Here is an 18,269-nt window from a genome sequence, read left to right on the forward strand (position 1 = left end):
CGTTCTGTGTGAAGCCGTCCGTTGTGTTTACGCTCCCATGTCTCTTCTCTGCAGGCGTCGGCAGGGCCGGCTAAAAAAGGCAAAGCAGCGTCGGCAGCAGGAGGGAAAGCCAAGAAGAGTGCTGCTGAAAGTAAAGACTTCGTAGAGACCGAGCTGGCGGTGAGTCGGCCCAAGCTCCCAGCATGCACCTGTGACTGGAGAGCCAATCACAGCTTTAGTTTAGGCTTGTTTACATCAAGTGGTTCTGCTCTGCAGGTTACTGTATTCTACTTTAGGTACATTTGGAATTTAGAGCATCATCATGTCGTCCTGTGTGTGTGTGTGTCTCAGGTGGAGGCGTGTGAGGAGCTGGCTGCAGGTGTACTTCCTGCTTCCTGTTTGCAGCAGCTGGACTCGGCCAACTGGAAGGAGAGACTGGCCAGTGTGGAGGACTTTCAGAGGGTAAATTCACATCTCTAGTCTTTTTGTTCAATTCAACCAGTTAATGTGACGCCTTTAGAAATATTCACCTTTACACTTGTTATGAATGTTGGTTTTTTTTGTATGGAACCGTAAGCTCTGAAATGACTTGTTTAGTCCGAGTGGGTGCAGAGAGAACTCCACTGTCACAAGTTAATTATGACTGTTTGTGTTTCCTCTCAGGCTGTAGAGACTATGGACAAAACTGTGATGCCCTGCCAGGCTTTAATCCGCATGTTGACCAAGAAACCAGGACTGAAGGAGACAAACTTCCAGGTGAAAAGCTGTACAGAGTCGCACGCCGTCCACAGATCGACGGATGTTGCGCTGAACCTGATCATGTGACCCGCTCCTCTCTCCTGCTGCAGGTGATGCAGATCAAGCTGCACGTTGTGGCTCTGATCGCCCAGAGAGGGAACTTCTCCAAGACGTCAGCCCTGCTGGTTTTAGACGGCCTGGTGGACAAAGTCGGGGACGTCAAGTGTGGCGGCAACGCCAAAGAGGCTCTGACGGCCATCGGAGAGACGTGCTCACTGCCGTGGACGGCGGAGCAGGTCTTCATGCGTTCCTCTCACTCTCTCTCTCTCTCTCTCTCGTGGTCAGCTGGCTGCAGGCCCGCCGATCACACGCTCTGTTTGGTGTTTCAGGTTGTCTCGACGGCGTTCTCCCAGAAGAACCCGAAAAACCAGGCGGAGACGCTCAACTGGCTCTCCAACGCCATGAAGGAGTTCGGCTTCAGCGGGTGAGTCGGTCTGGAGACTTTTATTAAAACTCCACCAACATCCAGATTATAGAGCATCTTCCTCCTCCAACGTCAGATTATAGAGCATCTTCCCCTCATTAACTGAACTGACGTTGGAGGAGGAAGATGCCCTATAATCTAATAATTTCTCTATTGCTTGTAGCTGCACACACTTTGTCTTTGGCTCAAGTACAAACTAAATAAGTCTAAGACAAAGTAAAGATTTGGTAACAATAATAGTACGGAGCCATAATCCATAATCTAACAGACTCCAGTTTCAGCCTTTGAGTTAAAGAAGTGTTTAGTTTTGATCAATAAGTAAGTTTGACCTTCCTGGTGGCATGTATTTATATTCTCATATTGATAAAGGACAGCGCCTCCCTCAGTGCACAGCGTTATACATCCTGACCTCTGACCTCTGCTGTGCAGTATCAACGTGAAGGCGTTCATCAACAATGTGAAGACGGCGCTGGGCGCCACCAACCCGGCGGTCCGCACGGCCGCCATCACCCTGCTGGGGGTCATGTTCCTCTACATGGGGGCGCCGCTGCGCATGTTCTTCGAGGACGAGAAGCCGGCGCTGCTCTCCCAGATCGACGCAGAGTTCGAGAAGGTGCCTGCTGTCCTCAAATCGTTTTGGCCAGGAATTCCTTCAGAATAAACTTTGAGATTAGAGTAGGAATTCCTCAGATGATTTCAGAATTAAAGTCACAATTACCAAAATGGATTCAGACTCGACGTCAACACGTTGGGAATCGGAATAAAATCCTATAGTGATGTAATAAGCGGCGTTCCTCAAGGATCAATCCTCGGCTCTTCACATGGTTTACGTTGATTTAGTTTTTGTTTTATTCAACTCATTAGAACCCCCCCCCCCCAATATTTTATTAAATCTATTTTAACCAACATTTCAATGCTTAAACGTTTTTTGACTCGTGAGTGGAGAATTCTATGAATTTTGGATAAAAATTCACATTTTTATGGTGGTTTTAATGTCACACATGGGGGTGAAATGAAGTTAGAATTGTTAAAAAAGGGACATTAAATGGGCTTAATATCAAACTTAATATGGAATGTTTTGTTCTCAATGTGAGATTTGACCTGGTGTTGTTCGTTGGCTCCACAGATGACGGGTCAGTCGCCTCCGGCTCCCATCAGGTTCACCAAGAAGACAGCGGCAGCAGAGGAGGACGCAGACGACAGAGACGAGCAGGATGAAGATGGAGGGGGAGGGGGAGGGGGAGGTCAGGAAATCATGGACTTGCTGCCCCGGACAGACATCAGGTGATCCCACCTCTCTGTAGATATCGTGTTCATCAAAAGGTTCAGGTTTTGATGGCGTGAATAATAAAACTTCTGAACGTTTCCTCTCAGTGACAAGATCTCGTCGGACCTGGTCGATAAAATCAGCGATAAGAACTGGAAGATCAGGAAGGAGGGGCTGGACGAGGTCGTCGCCATCATCTCCGAGGCCAAATTCATCACCCCGAACATTGGGGAGCTTTCTCTGGCCCTGAAGGGACGACTCGGAGACTCCAACAAGATCCTGGTTAGAAATGCTAATGCTAACGCGTCACGGTTCAGGCCGCAGTCTCAGGCCCTGTTTGTGGGCCTTTGGTTTCAGAAAGTTTAGTTTGTCGCAGCCTGAGACCAATTGGTGCATTTTCAAAAAGTTCCACCCTGGGATTTCAAGAAGTTTGTCCGTATCAGTGGCTCTGAGCACCGTTGGACCCTTGAAACACAACCTATAGTTTGAATGCCAACAGGTGAAACTGTATAATCGGTTATGAGTTCTACTGTGAGCGAGTTGGCGGTTTTAATGCTAATAATGAGGCAACGTTGAACATGTGTACAAAGAGGAAGTTGCAGTAATTCCAGTTTCAGGGTTCATTGATTTACGGTTTCAGGTCAGACTGTTTGTCGGCTAATGAGATTTTTAAAAACAGATGTCAGGCTTGTAGGTTTTTGTTTCCTATGCAGTGAGTTGATCTGAGCATCGTGTGTGTGTGTGTGTGTGTGTGTGTGTGTTTTCCAGGTCCAGCAGACTCTCACCATCCTGCAGCAGCTGGCCACATCCATGGGACCTGGACTGAAGCAACACATCAAAGCTCTGGGAATCCCCATGATCACCGTCCTGGGAGACAGCAAGGTGCTCCCAGCGCCCCCTGCTGGCAGGATTCACCACCATGTTTGAGACCCATGAAGTCAATGAACCTCTGTCTGTGTGTCTCCAGGCCAACGTGCGGGCGGCGGCCCTCAGCACTCTGCAGCTGTGGGTGGAGCAGACCGGGATGAAAGACTGGTTGGAGGGAGACGATCTGTCGGAGGAGATGAAGAGGGAGAACCCCTTCCTGAGGCAGGAGGTGAACGGAACCATCCTCCACGTTTCAGATTCCTCTCCAGGAAACGGTGGACTCGGGAGTCTGAACCCCATCTGTCCTCTGTGTCCCCCAGCTGCTGGGCTGGCTGGCGGAGAAGCTGCCCATCCTGAGGACGGTACCCGCCGACCTGATGCTGTGCGTCCCGCAGCTCTACGCCTGCCTGGAGGACCGCAACGGGGACGTCCGGAAGAAAGCCCAGGACGCTCTGCCCACCTTCATGATGCACCTCGGCTACGACAAGATGAACAAGGCCACCGGGAAGCTCAAGGTACCTCCGACACTGGACCCTCAACTCAACGTCCACAAACTCTTTTAGAATGTTGTTACACCAGCGTCCATATTTTATCAGCTTCAAATGAGTCACATTCTCCTCCTCTTCACCTCCTCCTCCTCTTCACCTCCTCCTCCTGTTCTCCTCCTCCTCCTGGTCTGGTCGGTCCAGAAACCTTCAGTATTCTAAGTTTCTAGCTCCTCCTTGATTTTCCTCATTAGAATATTGGATCATAGGAGCTGCATTCAGAATCTGCTGTGTCTGTGTGAGCTGGACTGGCTCCGCCCACACATGCCCATTTTAGGAAGAGGAGGAAGTACTTCCTCTGGTGGTGCCATGTGCCAGAGCAGAGCTGCCTAATTGTGGGAGGAGTCAAAGGGGGGGGCCTACCTTGATTGGGATTGGCTAAACCCCCGATGACACTATATAGGGTTTGATTTCTGATTGGCTGCTTGGAGCAACACACTTTTTAAAACCTGAAACAAGCCAGGGACAGAGAGGACAGACTGTCTTCACCTCTGGGACGTCAGTCCAGGTATGGGGACGATTAGTACTGCTGGAGAACTTTTAGGAAGGGAATTTTGAATAATATGACTGTTTTAATATCCTTCCAGTTCTGAATATCAAACATTTCCCTTTCTCTCTGCAGCCTGCCTCTAAAGATCAGGTGGTGGCCATGTTGGAAAAAGCCCGAGCCGTGATGCCGGCCAAACCTGCAGCTCCGACTAAAGCCGGCGGAGGCAAAGAGACGAGCAGAGCGTCTTCAGGTGTGTGACCTCTAACAGCGAGTGTCTTCGCCACACGGTCTGAATCTGAGCCTCCGTCTTCTGTCCTGTGTCCTCCACAGCCACCAGAGCTCCGCCGGCCTCCGAGGACTTCATGGACAGTAAACCTGAAGTGAAGAAGGTTCGAGGAGGAGCTGCGGTTAAGAAGGTAGTACTGTGTTTCCACTCTGTCTCAAACAGTGGCTGTACTTCATTCTGCAGCCTTGCAGTGGCTCGTTAACAACGTCCAGCTCCCACTGAGCGAGCAGGTTGTTTAATGAGGTTCAGATCTGTGGCGGTGACGAGATTCACTCGCCGTCCAAGTCCTCGTCGCGCCATTAAATCCAGCGTCAACGTCGCCCGTCGTCTTCAGAAGGAAAATATGAACCTAAAATCTAAAACATCTGGTTTGTTTCTTTACATCATAATTCACTCTCTTGCTTCCTCTGTTCAACAATAAGAACACCTGAAACTGAGAGCAACAATATATCAACAATGTTCTTTTCTACTTGCATGGCCTCTTTTTAGTACATCTAAAAATAGATTGTATAGTATTGTAACCTGAATAGAAAAACTAAATGACTCAAAGCAAATGTATATAATGAAATAAAATAAAAATAAAATGTAACTCCCTCCTGTCGCACCCGTTTGGTGCTGCTTAACATTGTCATCATTTCATATTTGAATAAAGATGGAGGAGTTTCCTCCAGTCAGCCGTTCAGGACAAATCAAGTTCTCTCCAATCAAAGTGTCACTTGAATCTTTTATTCAGGCGTTAATATTTAGTGACTCTGGTTACAGTGTAGGAAGGTGGGTTTATTCCCCCCCAGAGGCACTAGAGGGCGCCGTGTGACGATCCCGAGTGTTTCAGTTCTTATGTTGGTCTTTAAAACACCCGACAAGAAGGACAACCTTTCTGATCAGAAACCTTCTAGTTTAGGTGGAGAAAGTCTGCAACTGCTTGGTTTGATTTCTCTCAGGTGGGCGATTCTTCTGGAAGTTTGTTCTGGAGTAAAGTAACTAGTGGAGGAAGTTGAACTGGACCAGGCAGCGTGGAGCAATGAGAGTTTCAGACTTTCCTCCCAGACGTCCTCTGTTATTTCCCCACCCGCTTCCCTTTTCACAGTTTTCCTTGTTTTCCATAATCGCTTCACTCCGCTCTGGTAGTCAGGTCAGGTAAATGTAATAGATTACACACTGAAACTGGATTTACGTCAACTATAGAAAAGAATAGTCGTTATCTTTAGGTGAGGAAAGAGGCGCTCCTCACGGTGAAAAAGATTGAATGAAACGGACAGAAATAAGTTTATCTCTCTCGAGCGGGGGTTCTGAACGTTCTCGCTCTCCCAGCTTCAGAACTCCTCAGTCTGATGATGATGTCATCGAATAGCTTGTGAAAAAGCCAAGTCACGAGGCCTTATTGCATCCAGGTGTGTTACAACTGGGAGGAACCTAAAACCTGCAGGACCCCCGGCCCTCCAGGACCAGGACTGAGAACCCCTGATCTATCCAGGTGGCTTCTCCCCAAAACTGCTGATTTAAAAATACCTAAAACAATAAGGTTTTTGACAGCCATGTTTTCGCAAATGGAACATTAATGTAGAAGTTGTTGGAACATTTTCAACTCTTGTTTCCTCCAAAACTTTATTTGTGCACAAACCGGTTTGTTTGTCTTGTTTAGAAAAGTGTTTCTTTGCAGTTTTCGGCTCCTGATACTGATTTATTTTAAACGACCAGCGTTGATTTAGTTTCAATCAGTTGTTAAAAGTCAACAAAATGCTGTAAAGATTTTATTTGAGTAGATAGGTTGTGAATTCAGTCGACAAAAGTAGAAATGATTGAAGCGTTTTTTCATAAATTCCACCAAATGTTTGAGAGAAAACTGCGTTTGAAAGTAACTTTAGTTACTTTGCTTTCCTGTTTTCAAAGAAACCAGACCAATGAGAAGCCGGAACACGACACTTGGACAGTTACTTTCTTTATGTTTGTGAAACTGTTGGCTGAAGCAAACGTTTCTGAAAAATCCTCCTAATTGAGCTGAAATCCTGCAGAACATCGGAGGACTGAGACCACGAAGCCGAACTGCCGGGAATCTTCAGCATCAATCTAGAAAACGCTCAAAGAGCATCGATGCAAAGATTCAGTAGTTCCAGTTTCTCCACATCGTTCAGAAACTCTGTTGAACTTTATCATGAGGGAACTGGATCGGCACCTCAGCTCTTCCTCTTTTAGAACGTTGACATTTTCTCCGTTTCCGTTCGGTCATTCTGAAGTTAACGGCTTGTAAATCTTCTAACTTGTGATTGGACCTCCGGTTTCTAATGGGAGATCTTCCTCTTGACTTCTGGCTGGTTTTCAGCCCAGTGTCTGTCCGTTTCATTTTCATCCCATCACCAAAGTGTCAGTTATACCCGTCTTCGTCTTCGTGCTCGTGAATTAGTTTTTTATAAAGTTTGCGTCTCGTTTTGTATTTCGGTACAAAGCCGTCGTGACGAGTTAGAAGCAGCTGGGATGTTCTGTCATCGTCTCCTTCCTTCGTTTCTCCTCCCTGATGTGTAAACATGATGTGGTTGTATTGTTTTTTTTTTGTTTGTTTGTTTTTTTATTATTACTTTTTATTTCTCACTCACCCAGCCCTCCCCCCCTCCCGAGGACCCCGCCCCTCCCCCCCCCTCCAAGGACAAGGACAGTAATGGTAGTAAAAAACAAGCCGGCAAATCCAAAGCTGCTGCAGGCGGTCAGCAGGTAGACGCTCCGGCAGACGCTCTCCGTTTCTCTCTCATCACTAAAACCTGCCGCCGGAGGCTCACACACACACACACACACACACACACACACACACACACACACACACACACACACACAGGTGTCTGCTCACTGCATTGATGTGTGTTAACCTGCACTGAGGGTTTTCTATATAACACTCTGTTTCTCCTTGTGTGTGCGTCTCTCACTCTTTCTCACACACGATCAAATGTACCGTGCGTGTACACACACACACACACACACACACACACACACCTCTGTCTAATTATCAGGGTTCCCACTGTTCTCTGAAACATGAAGCTTCATCTGAGGCCTGAAAGTGATTTGTTTTCCCCTCCAAACCTCTGGACTGTTGAAGCCAGTTTAAGGACAGACTCTTTGACTTTCAGACGGGTCAGAATCATTTCTCGGAACACGTTTAGTGACTTCACATCTGTTATGAAACAGTTTTCCAGCTGGTCCTGAGACTGTTTGGACATTTACTGGTCTGGTCCAAAAGAAACAAACATCCTGAACACAGACTTTTCTGTTGGTGCAAAAGAAGTTATTTAGTAGGTGAAAGTGTTTTTGGAAGCAAAATCATGCCGACTCTGATTAACATGATGAAAACAGGTGAAGCACCAGAAACGGATCTTGAGGTTTTAAAAGATTCTCATGAAAATCTTGAGCAGTTTTATCTGAATCCGTTGGTCTTAAAGTCATGAGAGCAGAGTGAACCAGTGGGAGCCCTGCATGAAACAGACCAACGCTTCCAGAGAGTGTCTCTGTCTCACCACCTCCTCTTCCTCTTCCTCTTCCTCCTCGCAGGGCGCAGCCGCTAAGAAACCTGCAGGCAAAGGCCAGAAGGACGATGAGGATAAGTCCGGGCCCATCTTCACCCTCGTCCCAAATGCCAAGGAGCAAAGAATCAAGGAGGAGAAGCAGCTGAAGGTGAAGCTCCTCAACTTGACGTGGAAACCGGAGTGTTTACAACATGTGCAGAGTTGTGTGTGTGTGTGTGACTGAAATGTGTGTGTACTTCCGTGGACCTGTGTGTGTGTTTGCTCTCCTCCCTCTTAGATTTGTAACTCGACGTTCCTTCTCCCTCAGCCTTGACTGGCAGGTTTTCACCTCCACTGTGTCTGATTTGGTTTCATTGTCGTCACGTGGCTTCCTCAGTTCTTTGAAGCGTAACGTTCCTTTAGTGATGTTCCTCGTGTTGTTGGTGCTTCAGATCCTGAAGTGGAACTTCATGACCCCCCGAGACGAATACGTGGAGCAGCTGAAGACTCAGATGTCCACCTGCTTCGCCAAGTGGCTGCAGGACGAGCTCTTCCACTTCGACTTCCAGAGACACGTCAAGGCCATCGGGGTCATGATGGAGGTACCAGCCAGTCCGGCGTTCAGCTCGGCCTCCCTGCTTCCTGTTGTACCGCTGTGTATGATCTGTGTGTGTGTGTGTGCAGAGACTGGAGAGTGAGAGTGACGCCACCATCGGCTGTCTGGACCTCATCCTGAAGTGGTTCACGCTGCGGTTCTTTGACACCAACACCACGGTCCTGATGAAGGTCCTGGAGTACCTGAAGCTGCTGTTCGCCATGCTGAACCGCGAGAACTACCACCTGACGGAGTACGAGGCCAACTCCTTCGTCCCCTACCTCATCCTGAAGGTCAGCCCCGCCCCTCCCCCCCCCCCCTCCTCCTCCTCCTCCTCCTCCGGCCGTCCTCGGAGCCACATGGCGGCGTCCTGCCCCCTCTGCTTGTGATCAGCTCCTCCTCCTCCTCTTCCTCAGGTCGGAGAGTCCAAAGACGGGGTTCGGAAGGACGTGCGAGCCATCCTGGCCATGCTGTGTAAGGTTTACCCCGCATCCAAGGTGTTCCCGTTCCTCATGGAGGGAACCAAGTCCAAGAACTCCAAGCAGAGAGCCGGTAAGTTTATTCAAACCGATCTGAGACCAGCCGACACTCTGCAGGTCCGTCGTCTCACCGTTTGGGTTCATTGAAAGGCTCTAAACTGCTTTAAACTCCTCAGACACCCAAGATACTTTATTGTGAGCAAACTTAACAGGTCCTGAAGGTTTAGACCATGATTGACCTCCAGGTGGCGTCATTCCAGCACTCAGTGGATAATCTGAGGCTGCAGCTGTTTTCCAGCTTCCAGGGAGCTGTTTCTTTACTTCCTGGTTAATGAAGGAGAAAATTTAAAGAGGTGGCGTCGGTGCATCTCTAGTAAACATGATAACTAAAAAAAGACCTTGGAATTGCACCTGCCACACTTCATCTTAAAGGTACAGGTGTGTGTTCAGACTGAAAACTGGATTTCTGCTGACGTGGCTGTTTTGCCCTCTGACCTCTGACCTCGTCAGAGTGTCTGGAGGAGCTGGGTTGTCTCATCGAGGGCTACGGGATGAACGTCTGCCAGCCGACTCCGGCCAAGTCCCTGAAGGAGATCGCCGTGCACATCGGCGACCGAGACACGTCCGTCCGCAACGCCGCCCTGAACACGGTGGTGGCGGTCTACAACGTGTGCGGGGAACAGGTCTACAAGCTGATCGGACACGTAAGCCCCCGCCGCCGAGGTAAGACCGAGCCCGACGGGCCGCCGTCTCACCCCGCTGCCGCTCTGCCCGCCCCCAGCTGTCGGAGAAGGAGATGAGCATGCTGGAGGAGAGGATCAAACGCTCGGCCAAGAAGACGCAGGCGGCCCCTCCCAAGCAGAGCGCCACCGAGAGGTCACAGAGAGAACAGCCCGCCAACCCCAACGCCACCTTCCTCCGCAAGCCGGCTCAGGAAGACCCGAACAAACTCAAGTAGGTTCCCTCCGAGCCCCGGTTCACCACACACACACACACACACACACACACACACACACACACACACACACACACACACACACACACACACACACACACACACACACACACACACACACACACACAGTAAAGAAATTTAATAGATTTAATTCTGTTTTCAATCTCTGTTGTTCAGACTCAAAGTGAAAACATTTTGTTCTCATCTCTTCATGTCTTCATGATTCTTGTCCTCCGCCTGTGGAATCGACTCAGTTTTATCGATCAGTCCTCAAAACACGACCGCTCACCACGCGTCGGCACAGGACACGGCGGAAAGACAAATCTCCTTTTAAACCAGGAGAAACCTGCAGAACCAGACTCGGGGAGGGACTTTGTGCAGAACCAGACCCGTGGGGGGGGGGGGTGTTAAATATGTCGGTAAAAGTTCACTTATTTTCTGAAAGTAATAGAATAAATAGGAGATTTCTGACCAATGAGAGCCGGCCTCCTGCTTAATGTTTGATTTTTAAGCCTTTACCTTGAGTTTTCTCGGTGATGAGTTTACGGAGCTGTGCATCCTGCTGTGATGAGCATGTTCCTTCTGTCTTCCACTTATTTATTCATCCTTTCATTTTTTCATCCTTTCATCTGTGTGCTCTTTGCTAATCTGTCCTTCTCTTCCTGTGTTTGAGCCGCTGCATGTCGGGACTCGCTTTTCAATCCCCGTCTGTCTCTTTAACCCTTCATCTCTCCTCTCTGCTCTGCCTGCCGTCCTTTCCGGAGCAGAATCATGTATCGCACGTATAGGATGTGAGTACCTCCTCCTGCTCTTCCTCCTCCTCCTCCTCCTCCTCCCTGAATGCAGCCTGACTCCTCCCGAGGCTGAGAAGCAGAACGTGAACTCTGCCGTTTGAAGACCATCACACAGCCGAGGAGTGAAAAACAAACACTCCAAATGGTTTCCTTTAGTTTCAAATGTAAAACCAGCTGGTTTCCAACCTTTTCTCCCCCCGGCTGTTTTTAAAGAAAGATCTGGACCCCCCCCCCCCCGGTCCGATTCACCAAAAACCCCCGCTGCCCTCAGATCCTCAGGATTATCAGGACCCGTTTACACAATGATTTCAAGTGAAAACGGTGAACTTTGGTTGCGTGTTTGGGTTCGTTTGCACGACAATGGTGCTCAGAGCCACTGAAAACTAAACTTTTGAAGGGGGGGGGGGGTCAACCTTTTGACAACATTCAGACGCCAACTCCATGTAGACGACAGAAACTCTGGTTTTGGTCACCACGTTGGTGGGAACTAGTAGTTCTGCACATGCTCAGTAGAGCCACTCGGAGCAAAGTTTCCTCCGTGGTGTCATGACTCCCAGTCCATGTTCTCCTGGACTCGGTACTTTTATTTTGACAGTCACCATAATAACGATCCACCTTGGTGGTCTGTCCACTAGAACGTTCTCCCAGTGTTCATGTTCAGAGCTCCTTGTTCTCTGAGAAGTCGTGTGGCCCCAAAACTCCCATCCTTTTTAAGTCTTCTGCCGTTTCCGTGGAAACAAACATTGTTTACATGCATGAATGTGAAAATGCCAAAACGATGTGGTTTCACTTGGAACGTTGTGAAAACGGGATCTTAGTTTGGCGACCTGCTTCCTCGAAACATGATTCTACTGAGAGATAACCAGGTAGTCTTTGTTGGATTTCTGCTGAGATTCAGATTTGATTTGAGATCAGATTGAACTTCATATTTAATCCGACAGATTAATATTGGGTCTGAAACGAGGCCTGGAACAAAAAGGTAGAGATTATTGGTTTCGGACCTTGACAAGAGTCGAACACGTGACCTTTCCTGACCTCGTGCTGCTCCCTCAGGTTCGTGTGAAATGTTCACGTCTTGCTTTACTAGAGCTGTCAGTGCCGACCCTCCATTTCTAGCGTGATGCGTTTTGATTGGTCCCTCGGAGGCCTCCGTGTCGGAGCACACACTCGGTTCTGCTCCAGGCGAAGAGGGAAGAAGACGTTCCAGCCATCAGTCGTCTTTTCTTCTTCTTTTTTTTTTTAAATTACAATTTCACCAGGGATGCACAGATACCCGTATCCAGATATTACACGCAGTACTCGTTAGAGCTCCCTGATACAATCCGGTGATTTATTACCTGACGTCACCCGTCTACCATGTCACCTGCAGGCAGACGAGCGACGCCGCGGTTTGGAGAGTCTTTAACATTTACGAGAACGACAAAAGTAAGACGAACTGAAAATGATGTTCTGGCAAAATATCAAGGATGAAGGAAGAACGTTTGTCCGACTCCAGCAGAGTTGGCCCTAATGGAGTATTGATTAGGATTCCTGGGATTTAATAAGTCTTTGCATTGGCAAGTAGCTAAACGTCAGTACTCGTCCTTAAAGAAAGCTGTATCGGCACATTCCTGAATTTTCCTCATAAAAGAAAGTTGTGATTGAGTTGATGTGAAGAGGCCCTGAGAGGCCCTGAGGGGACTGACGGCTCTAGTAGGAAGAGTGAGTCCAGGTGATCCCTGCAGTCGCGTCTCACTGCTGTTGGTTGGAGGTCAGTGGCGATCAGCTCCGCTTCAGACGCTTCACTGCTTCTCCACCACGTGTTTGACTGATCCAAGCTGTTCCCGACTGAATCCTTCAACTCCAGAACGTCCGTTTGTCAAAGGAAGGAGCAAAGTAACAAGTCTTATTAATGAACCGAGTGACGTAGGTTTTGTTTCCATAAAGCGGCTGAATACCAAACCATACCACTATCAGGCACACCTGGATATAAGCTGCACCCGCAAAAAAGGTACATAAATAGGAAGTACTTGACTATAAGCTGCAGGTGTCCAGGTTGGAACAGGGCAGGAACTTCACTGCTGGAATATGTGGATTGCTCATATTTTCATCAATTCCCACAAATCTGTCTTTCATAGTGCTGAATTCCTATTGGGTTTAATCTCCGTTGATAAAGTATTGTACGGGTTATTTGCTGATTGTGATTCTGAGGAGGAAGATTTAACAGCCATGGAGTCCAGCAGGCGGCGTTACGTGATGCCCCTGAACGCATCACTGAGGGCCGTCAGCTGCTGGACCTCTGAAAGCAGCACAAGATGAGGTCAGGGAGTTTCAGAGAAGCAGAGGCTCAAAACGGCGTCTATCTCCTGGCGGAAGTAGAATCTGGTGCCATGAAGCCTGTTAACCTGTAAAAATCGATCCATTAGGGTTCAAAACGAGGGGAAAAGAACCGGCTTCTATTCCAGAAATTACGGTAATCTGAATATTGACCGTTAAAATTTAGTTGAAGGATTTAATGATGATCAGTTGAAGTGAAGTGAGACGGTCACTTCTCACGCACTAAACACTAACCTCTCATCACTTCATAGAATTAGTTTCCATGCCAACGGTTTTAAAATCGACTCTTTAAGTCATTTTGACAAAGATCATCGATGGAAACTCGATCAGTCAAACATCTGGTTCTCTTTGTATCGATGCAGCCTGATGAGGCGGCGAGGGCGAGCGTCCGGACCGGAGCTGAGATCCACTGATCCGTCGCTCACTGTACTGACCTCTTCCTCCTCCTCCTCCTCCTCCTCCTCCTCCTCCTCAGCCACGCCCGGCAGAACGCCCAGCACAGCGAGTCGTCTCACCCCTCCATCCCCAAGGAGTTCCAGTTGGACCTGGACATGATCGAGTCAGACCAGACCGGCGTGTGCGAGCTGCCGGACCTCGTTCAACACAAGCTGGACGAGCTGCTGGAGCCCATCATGATCCCCGAGCCCAAGTAAACGCCGCCGCACGCCGCCGCACGCCGCCAAGGAGCAGCGCGGAGCAACGGTTTAACCTTTCTGGTTTCTGTGTTGGAAGGATGCGCTCTGTCTCTCCACACTTTGACGACCTGCACAACAACACGGCCTCCACCATCAACTTCGTCATCTCTCAGGTGGCGAGCGGCGACATCAACACCAGCATCCAGGCGCTGGCTCAGGTGGGAGCCGGAGCGGTTTCTGGATCTACAGCCTCCACTTCTGCTCTGCAGTCCGCTTTTAGTTTGGTTTTTATTTCACGGCCTGAATCCGTGATGTAAAACTGTCTTTAATCATCGCTGTCGAGGCGTTTCGTTGGTTTGCATGAATGTCCTTTTCTTTGTGGACACCCCCACCCCCACCACCATATTTTTCTTTACCGCTAAATCGTTTTTCGCGGACCGTTTGAGCGCCGTCGCCTTCCCCCACCCTGTTGTCCACCACCTTCGTCTTGCTCCGACTTTCGTTTGAGAACGTCCTTCTGTCCTCCCTTCAGATCGACGAGGTCCTGCGTCAGGACAAAGCCGAGGTGATGTCGGGGCACATCGATCAGTTCCTCATCGCCACCTTGATGCAGCTGAGGCTGATCTACAGCACGCACATGGCCGACGAGCGGCTGGACAAGAGGGACATCATCAAGCTGTACAGCTGCATCATCGGGAACATGCTGTCTGTGAGTGTCGGACGCCGTCCCAGCGGCCCGGGGTCCTCGCCTCCTCGCCGCCTCACCTCTGTCTCTCCCGCAGCTCTTCTCCATGGACTCTCTGGCCAAGGAGGCCTCCATGGGCGTCCTGAAGGACCTGATGCACGGCGTCATGATGCTGCTGCTGGACGGCAGGATGGAGAACATCGAGGACGGAGAGCAGGTCATCAGGTCCGTCAACCTGCTGGTCATCAGAGTCCTGGAGAACTCTGACCAGACCAACATGATCAGGTCAGTCCACGTCTGAGAGCTCTTTGGACGCTTGAGGTGGGAGCGCGGCGACGTTGGTGTGTAAAGTGTTTGTGTCTCTGCAGCGCCCTGCTGGTGCTGCTCCAGGACAGTCTGATGACGCCCAGCGCAGGATCTCCCATGTTGTCCGAGCTCATCATGAAGGTACCAAGCTCCAGGAAGCAACCAGCCCGGCGGCGCCACCCTGCGTCACACTGACCTGTGTGTGTGTGTGTGTGTGTGTGTGTGTGTCCTCAGTGTCTGTGGAGGATGATCCGTCGCCTCCCAGAAAACATCAACGCCATCAACCTGGACCGGGTCCTTCTGGACGTCCACAACTTCATGAAGGTTTTCCCCAAAGAGAAACTGAAGCAGCTGAAGAGCGACGTCCCCCACAGGACGCTCAAGACCCTGATACACACTCTGTGCAGGCTGACGGGGAGCAAGGTAACACACACACACACACACACACACACACACACACACACACACACTCACCGTCCCGCTGACCTTCAGCAAGATGTTGATGAGTTTGTGCCGTGTGGAGCAGATCCTGGACCATCTGTCCATGATCGAGAATCGCAACGAGTCCGAGTTGGAGGCTTATCTGAGGAGAGTCTTCAAACCCTCCAACCTGCTGGGAGGCAAGAGCGAGCACGGCAACGAGAGAGGTCTGCGCACGGTCAGTGTCTCTCACACACACACACACACACACACACACAGTCGTCAATTGAATGGCGTGAATCAGTGTGTTTGTGTGTGTGCAGGATGATCGTATGTCGAAGGCGAAGGTCAGCGACATCCTGTCGGAGATCTTCAAGAAGATCGGCTCCAAGGAGAACACCAAGGAGGTGAGCCATCCAGCCTGAAACCAGCTTCACTTTCAACCTAATCCAGCCTGAAACCAGCTTCACTTTCAACCTAATCCAGCCTGAAACCGGCTTCACTTTCAACCTAATCCAGCCTGAAACCAGCTTCACTTTCAACCTAATCCAGCCTGAAACCAGCTTCAGTTTCAACCTAATCCAGCCTGAAACCAGCTTCACTCTCAACTTAAACCAGCTTCAATGGAAAAACTTAGGAACTGCAGTTTGTTTCAGTAGTGGGAGCTTTGAGGTTAACGTCCTCTCCTCTTCCTCCTCTTCCTCCTCCTCAGGGACTGACGGAGCTCTACGAGTATAAACAGAAGTATTCGGATGTCGACCTCGAGCCGTTCCTCAAAAACACCTCGCAGTTCTTCCAGAGCTATGTGGAACGCGGCCTTCGTGTCATCGAGTCTGAGCGGGAGGGCAAACCTCGCATCCAGAGCTCCTCAGGTCGGCGTCACACTGCACCACCACGCTCACGGGAGTGTGTGTGTGTGTGTGCTGTCTGACTCTGTGTGTGTGTGTGTGTGTGTGTGTAGTGATCCCGCAGCATGGCAGTGATTCATCGCTGAACAGCAGCAACAACGAGGAGGTCAACCTGGCCATGTACTACGAGAAGCTGAAGGTCCTGAGACAGAGACACGGGACGGAGAACACGGCCCGGGTGAGTTGGTCTGCTGGAGGCAGCGGGAGTGCCACTCACTGCTCCCTCTGCTGCCAAAGAGCGGAATTGCAGGCTGCTTCTTGTTTGACGTTGGCTCAGATCTTAAGAGTGTGCAACCTTAACCAACGTTTGTGTCATTTGAAATGAAGTGTTTTAGCCCCGCCCACCTCTGCTCCGATTGGCCGACACCCGGAGAAGAATCACGTTTAAATATATCAGTAATTAAAAGGTCTTAAAGACACAAATTTGTATCGGAGCTGAAAGTAAAATTAAAACTGCGTAACGCAGTAATAGATCTGAGAAACTGAATCACGGCGTTAATGAGCTATTGATACCTCTGGATGACCTCCTTCTTCTTCTCTCCCTCTTCCTCCTCCTCCTCCTCCAGCAGAGTGTGAGCAGCAGTGAGGAGGAGCCTCCTCAGCGAGCTGCCATCTCCTCTCTGCTGCCTCCCAAACCTTCCGTCGCGTCGTCGACCGACATGCTGCACAGCAAACTGTCCCAGCTGAAGGAGTCTCGCGAGCTCTACCAGCAGGAGCACAACACACACTCCCCCACACACACTCACGCCCGCTCGGCCTCGCCCGCCACCAACCTGGACGACCTGAAGAAGCGTCTGGAGCGGATAAAGAGCAAGCGGCAGTGAGAGCGCGTCGCCCCGCAACCCCCTCCTCCATACTCGTATCCTGATAGGCAGGAAGACTTAACTCCGCCCACTGTGCCTGCACAGGAGTAGAAATTAAACGCACCCCGACTGTCGCCTCCCTCCCAGGTCGATGCGAGTGTTTCCAGCAGGTTCTCGTCATCGTCGCGTGTCGACTTCCTCTCCCCTCCGTCTGGTCTCCGTTGGGTTTTTTTTGTTTTGTTTTTGTTTTTAACAGCGTTTGTACATATTTCAGTGTTTTTTGCCTCCTCGGCGCCCCCGTGTGGGCCGAACGTCAGGGCCCGCTCTCTGAGGTGAGCGCCCCCTGCTGGTCATACTGTGACTAAAAACAACGAAGCCCTCGGTCAGAGGAAACCACGGTTCACTGGTTTCCTCTTGTCGTCTCTTCAGGTGTGAAGTTCAAATATTCAGTTGGTTAGTCCCGGCGTTGGAGTTGCGTTGGCGTTGGAGTTGCGTTGGCGTTGGCGTTGCGTTCAGACTCCAGGAGGCGTTTCAAACTCCACACTCGTAGCAGGAGACGGTTTGGCGGCACGCTCGCGTGGATTTGTTCAGACTGAGTGAGGCCGAGCGCGAGCTGTAAATACTGTACGTAACGCGGCCCGGGACGCAGTCGCCGTGCGTTTGTATTTCCTCATGTAAATATTTTCATGAATAAAACTGCTGTGTAACTAAAACACTGTCCTGTTGTTTTCCTGACGGAGACGGCGGTTCTGTTGTAGCTGAATGTGGAGGTTTTTGTATTTAATTGGGACGTTCACCACTTAATCGCACATCGTCGCTCTCAGCTTTCCCTGTAAAATCCTTTTGTGGAGAAGAACTGCAGTAAAGATGTTTTTTTTTTTTTTTTTTAAACAAACTGACTTTTGTTCATTTTGCAGCTCAAATCTCAACTTTGACGCAAAACTAATGTCGAAAAAAAATGACACAAATACAACAAACTGGACTCGCATCAGATCCAAAATGAGATAAGAAATGGTATTGATGCTTTCCTTTAAGTAGAACTACAAGAACTAAAAGTACAAGAACTAAACTTAAAGGGGTCATGTTATGCAAAACTCACTTTTTTTTTTTTGTGAGTTTTTTCCAACATGGCCGCCACCTGATCTTTGGAGGCGGGAGCAGGACATGAAAACAGTCATATTACCTAAAGGTTCTCCAGCAGTACTACTCGTCCCCGTACCTGGACTGAC

General features: G+C 49.5%; 1 protein-coding gene across 4 annotated transcripts in view; it reads left to right on the forward strand.

Annotated features, from left to right (window-relative positions):
• Positions 1-17,927, forward strand: part of ckap5 (cytoskeleton associated protein 5) — a 29,820-nt gene extending 11,893 nt beyond the window's left edge. The window contains exons 14-44 of one of the 4 annotated variants that reach the window (XM_080474850.1): positions 55-159; positions 331-441; positions 643-735; positions 828-1,013; positions 1,107-1,201; positions 1,631-1,814; positions 2,328-2,485; positions 2,576-2,750; positions 3,237-3,350; positions 3,436-3,564; positions 3,656-3,850; positions 4,503-4,620; positions 4,701-4,786; positions 7,252-7,362; positions 8,191-8,313; positions 8,597-8,746; positions 8,829-9,032; positions 9,156-9,291; positions 9,729-9,922; positions 10,000-10,172; positions 13,759-13,932; positions 14,016-14,136; positions 14,451-14,627; positions 14,701-14,888; positions 14,972-15,050; positions 15,144-15,332; positions 15,436-15,567; positions 15,653-15,736; positions 16,042-16,201; positions 16,291-16,415; positions 16,804-17,927. In XM_080474850.1, coding sequence (XP_080330976.1) covers positions 55-159; positions 331-441; positions 643-735; positions 828-1,013; positions 1,107-1,201; positions 1,631-1,814; positions 2,328-2,485; positions 2,576-2,750; positions 3,237-3,350; positions 3,436-3,564; positions 3,656-3,850; positions 4,503-4,620; positions 4,701-4,786; positions 7,252-7,362; positions 8,191-8,313; positions 8,597-8,746; positions 8,829-9,032; positions 9,156-9,291; positions 9,729-9,922; positions 10,000-10,172; positions 13,759-13,932; positions 14,016-14,136; positions 14,451-14,627; positions 14,701-14,888; positions 14,972-15,050; positions 15,144-15,332; positions 15,436-15,567; positions 15,653-15,736; positions 16,042-16,201; positions 16,291-16,415; positions 16,804-17,061 — 4,527 coding nt within the window. In that variant the 3' untranslated portion in view covers positions 17,062-17,927. The remainder of the gene's footprint in view (positions 1-54; positions 160-330; positions 442-642; positions 736-827; positions 1,014-1,106; positions 1,202-1,630; positions 1,815-2,327; positions 2,486-2,575; positions 2,751-3,236; positions 3,351-3,435; positions 3,565-3,655; positions 3,851-4,502; positions 4,621-4,700; positions 4,787-7,251; positions 7,363-8,190; positions 8,314-8,596; positions 8,747-8,828; positions 9,033-9,155; positions 9,292-9,728; positions 9,923-9,999; positions 10,173-13,758; positions 13,933-14,015; positions 14,137-14,450; positions 14,628-14,700; positions 14,889-14,971; positions 15,051-15,143; positions 15,333-15,435; positions 15,568-15,652; positions 15,737-16,041; positions 16,202-16,290; positions 16,416-16,803) is intronic. The other 3 variants (XM_080474851.1, XM_080474852.1, XM_080474853.1) reach the window with 3 other exon arrangements.
• Positions 17,928-18,269: the final 342 nt, after the last annotated feature.

Source organism: Lipophrys pholis (assembly GCF_963383615.2).
Source record: "Lipophrys pholis genome assembly, chromosome: 11".
In the NCBI taxonomy this organism is placed as follows: Eukaryota; Metazoa; Chordata; class Actinopteri; order Blenniiformes; family Blenniidae; genus Lipophrys; species Lipophrys pholis.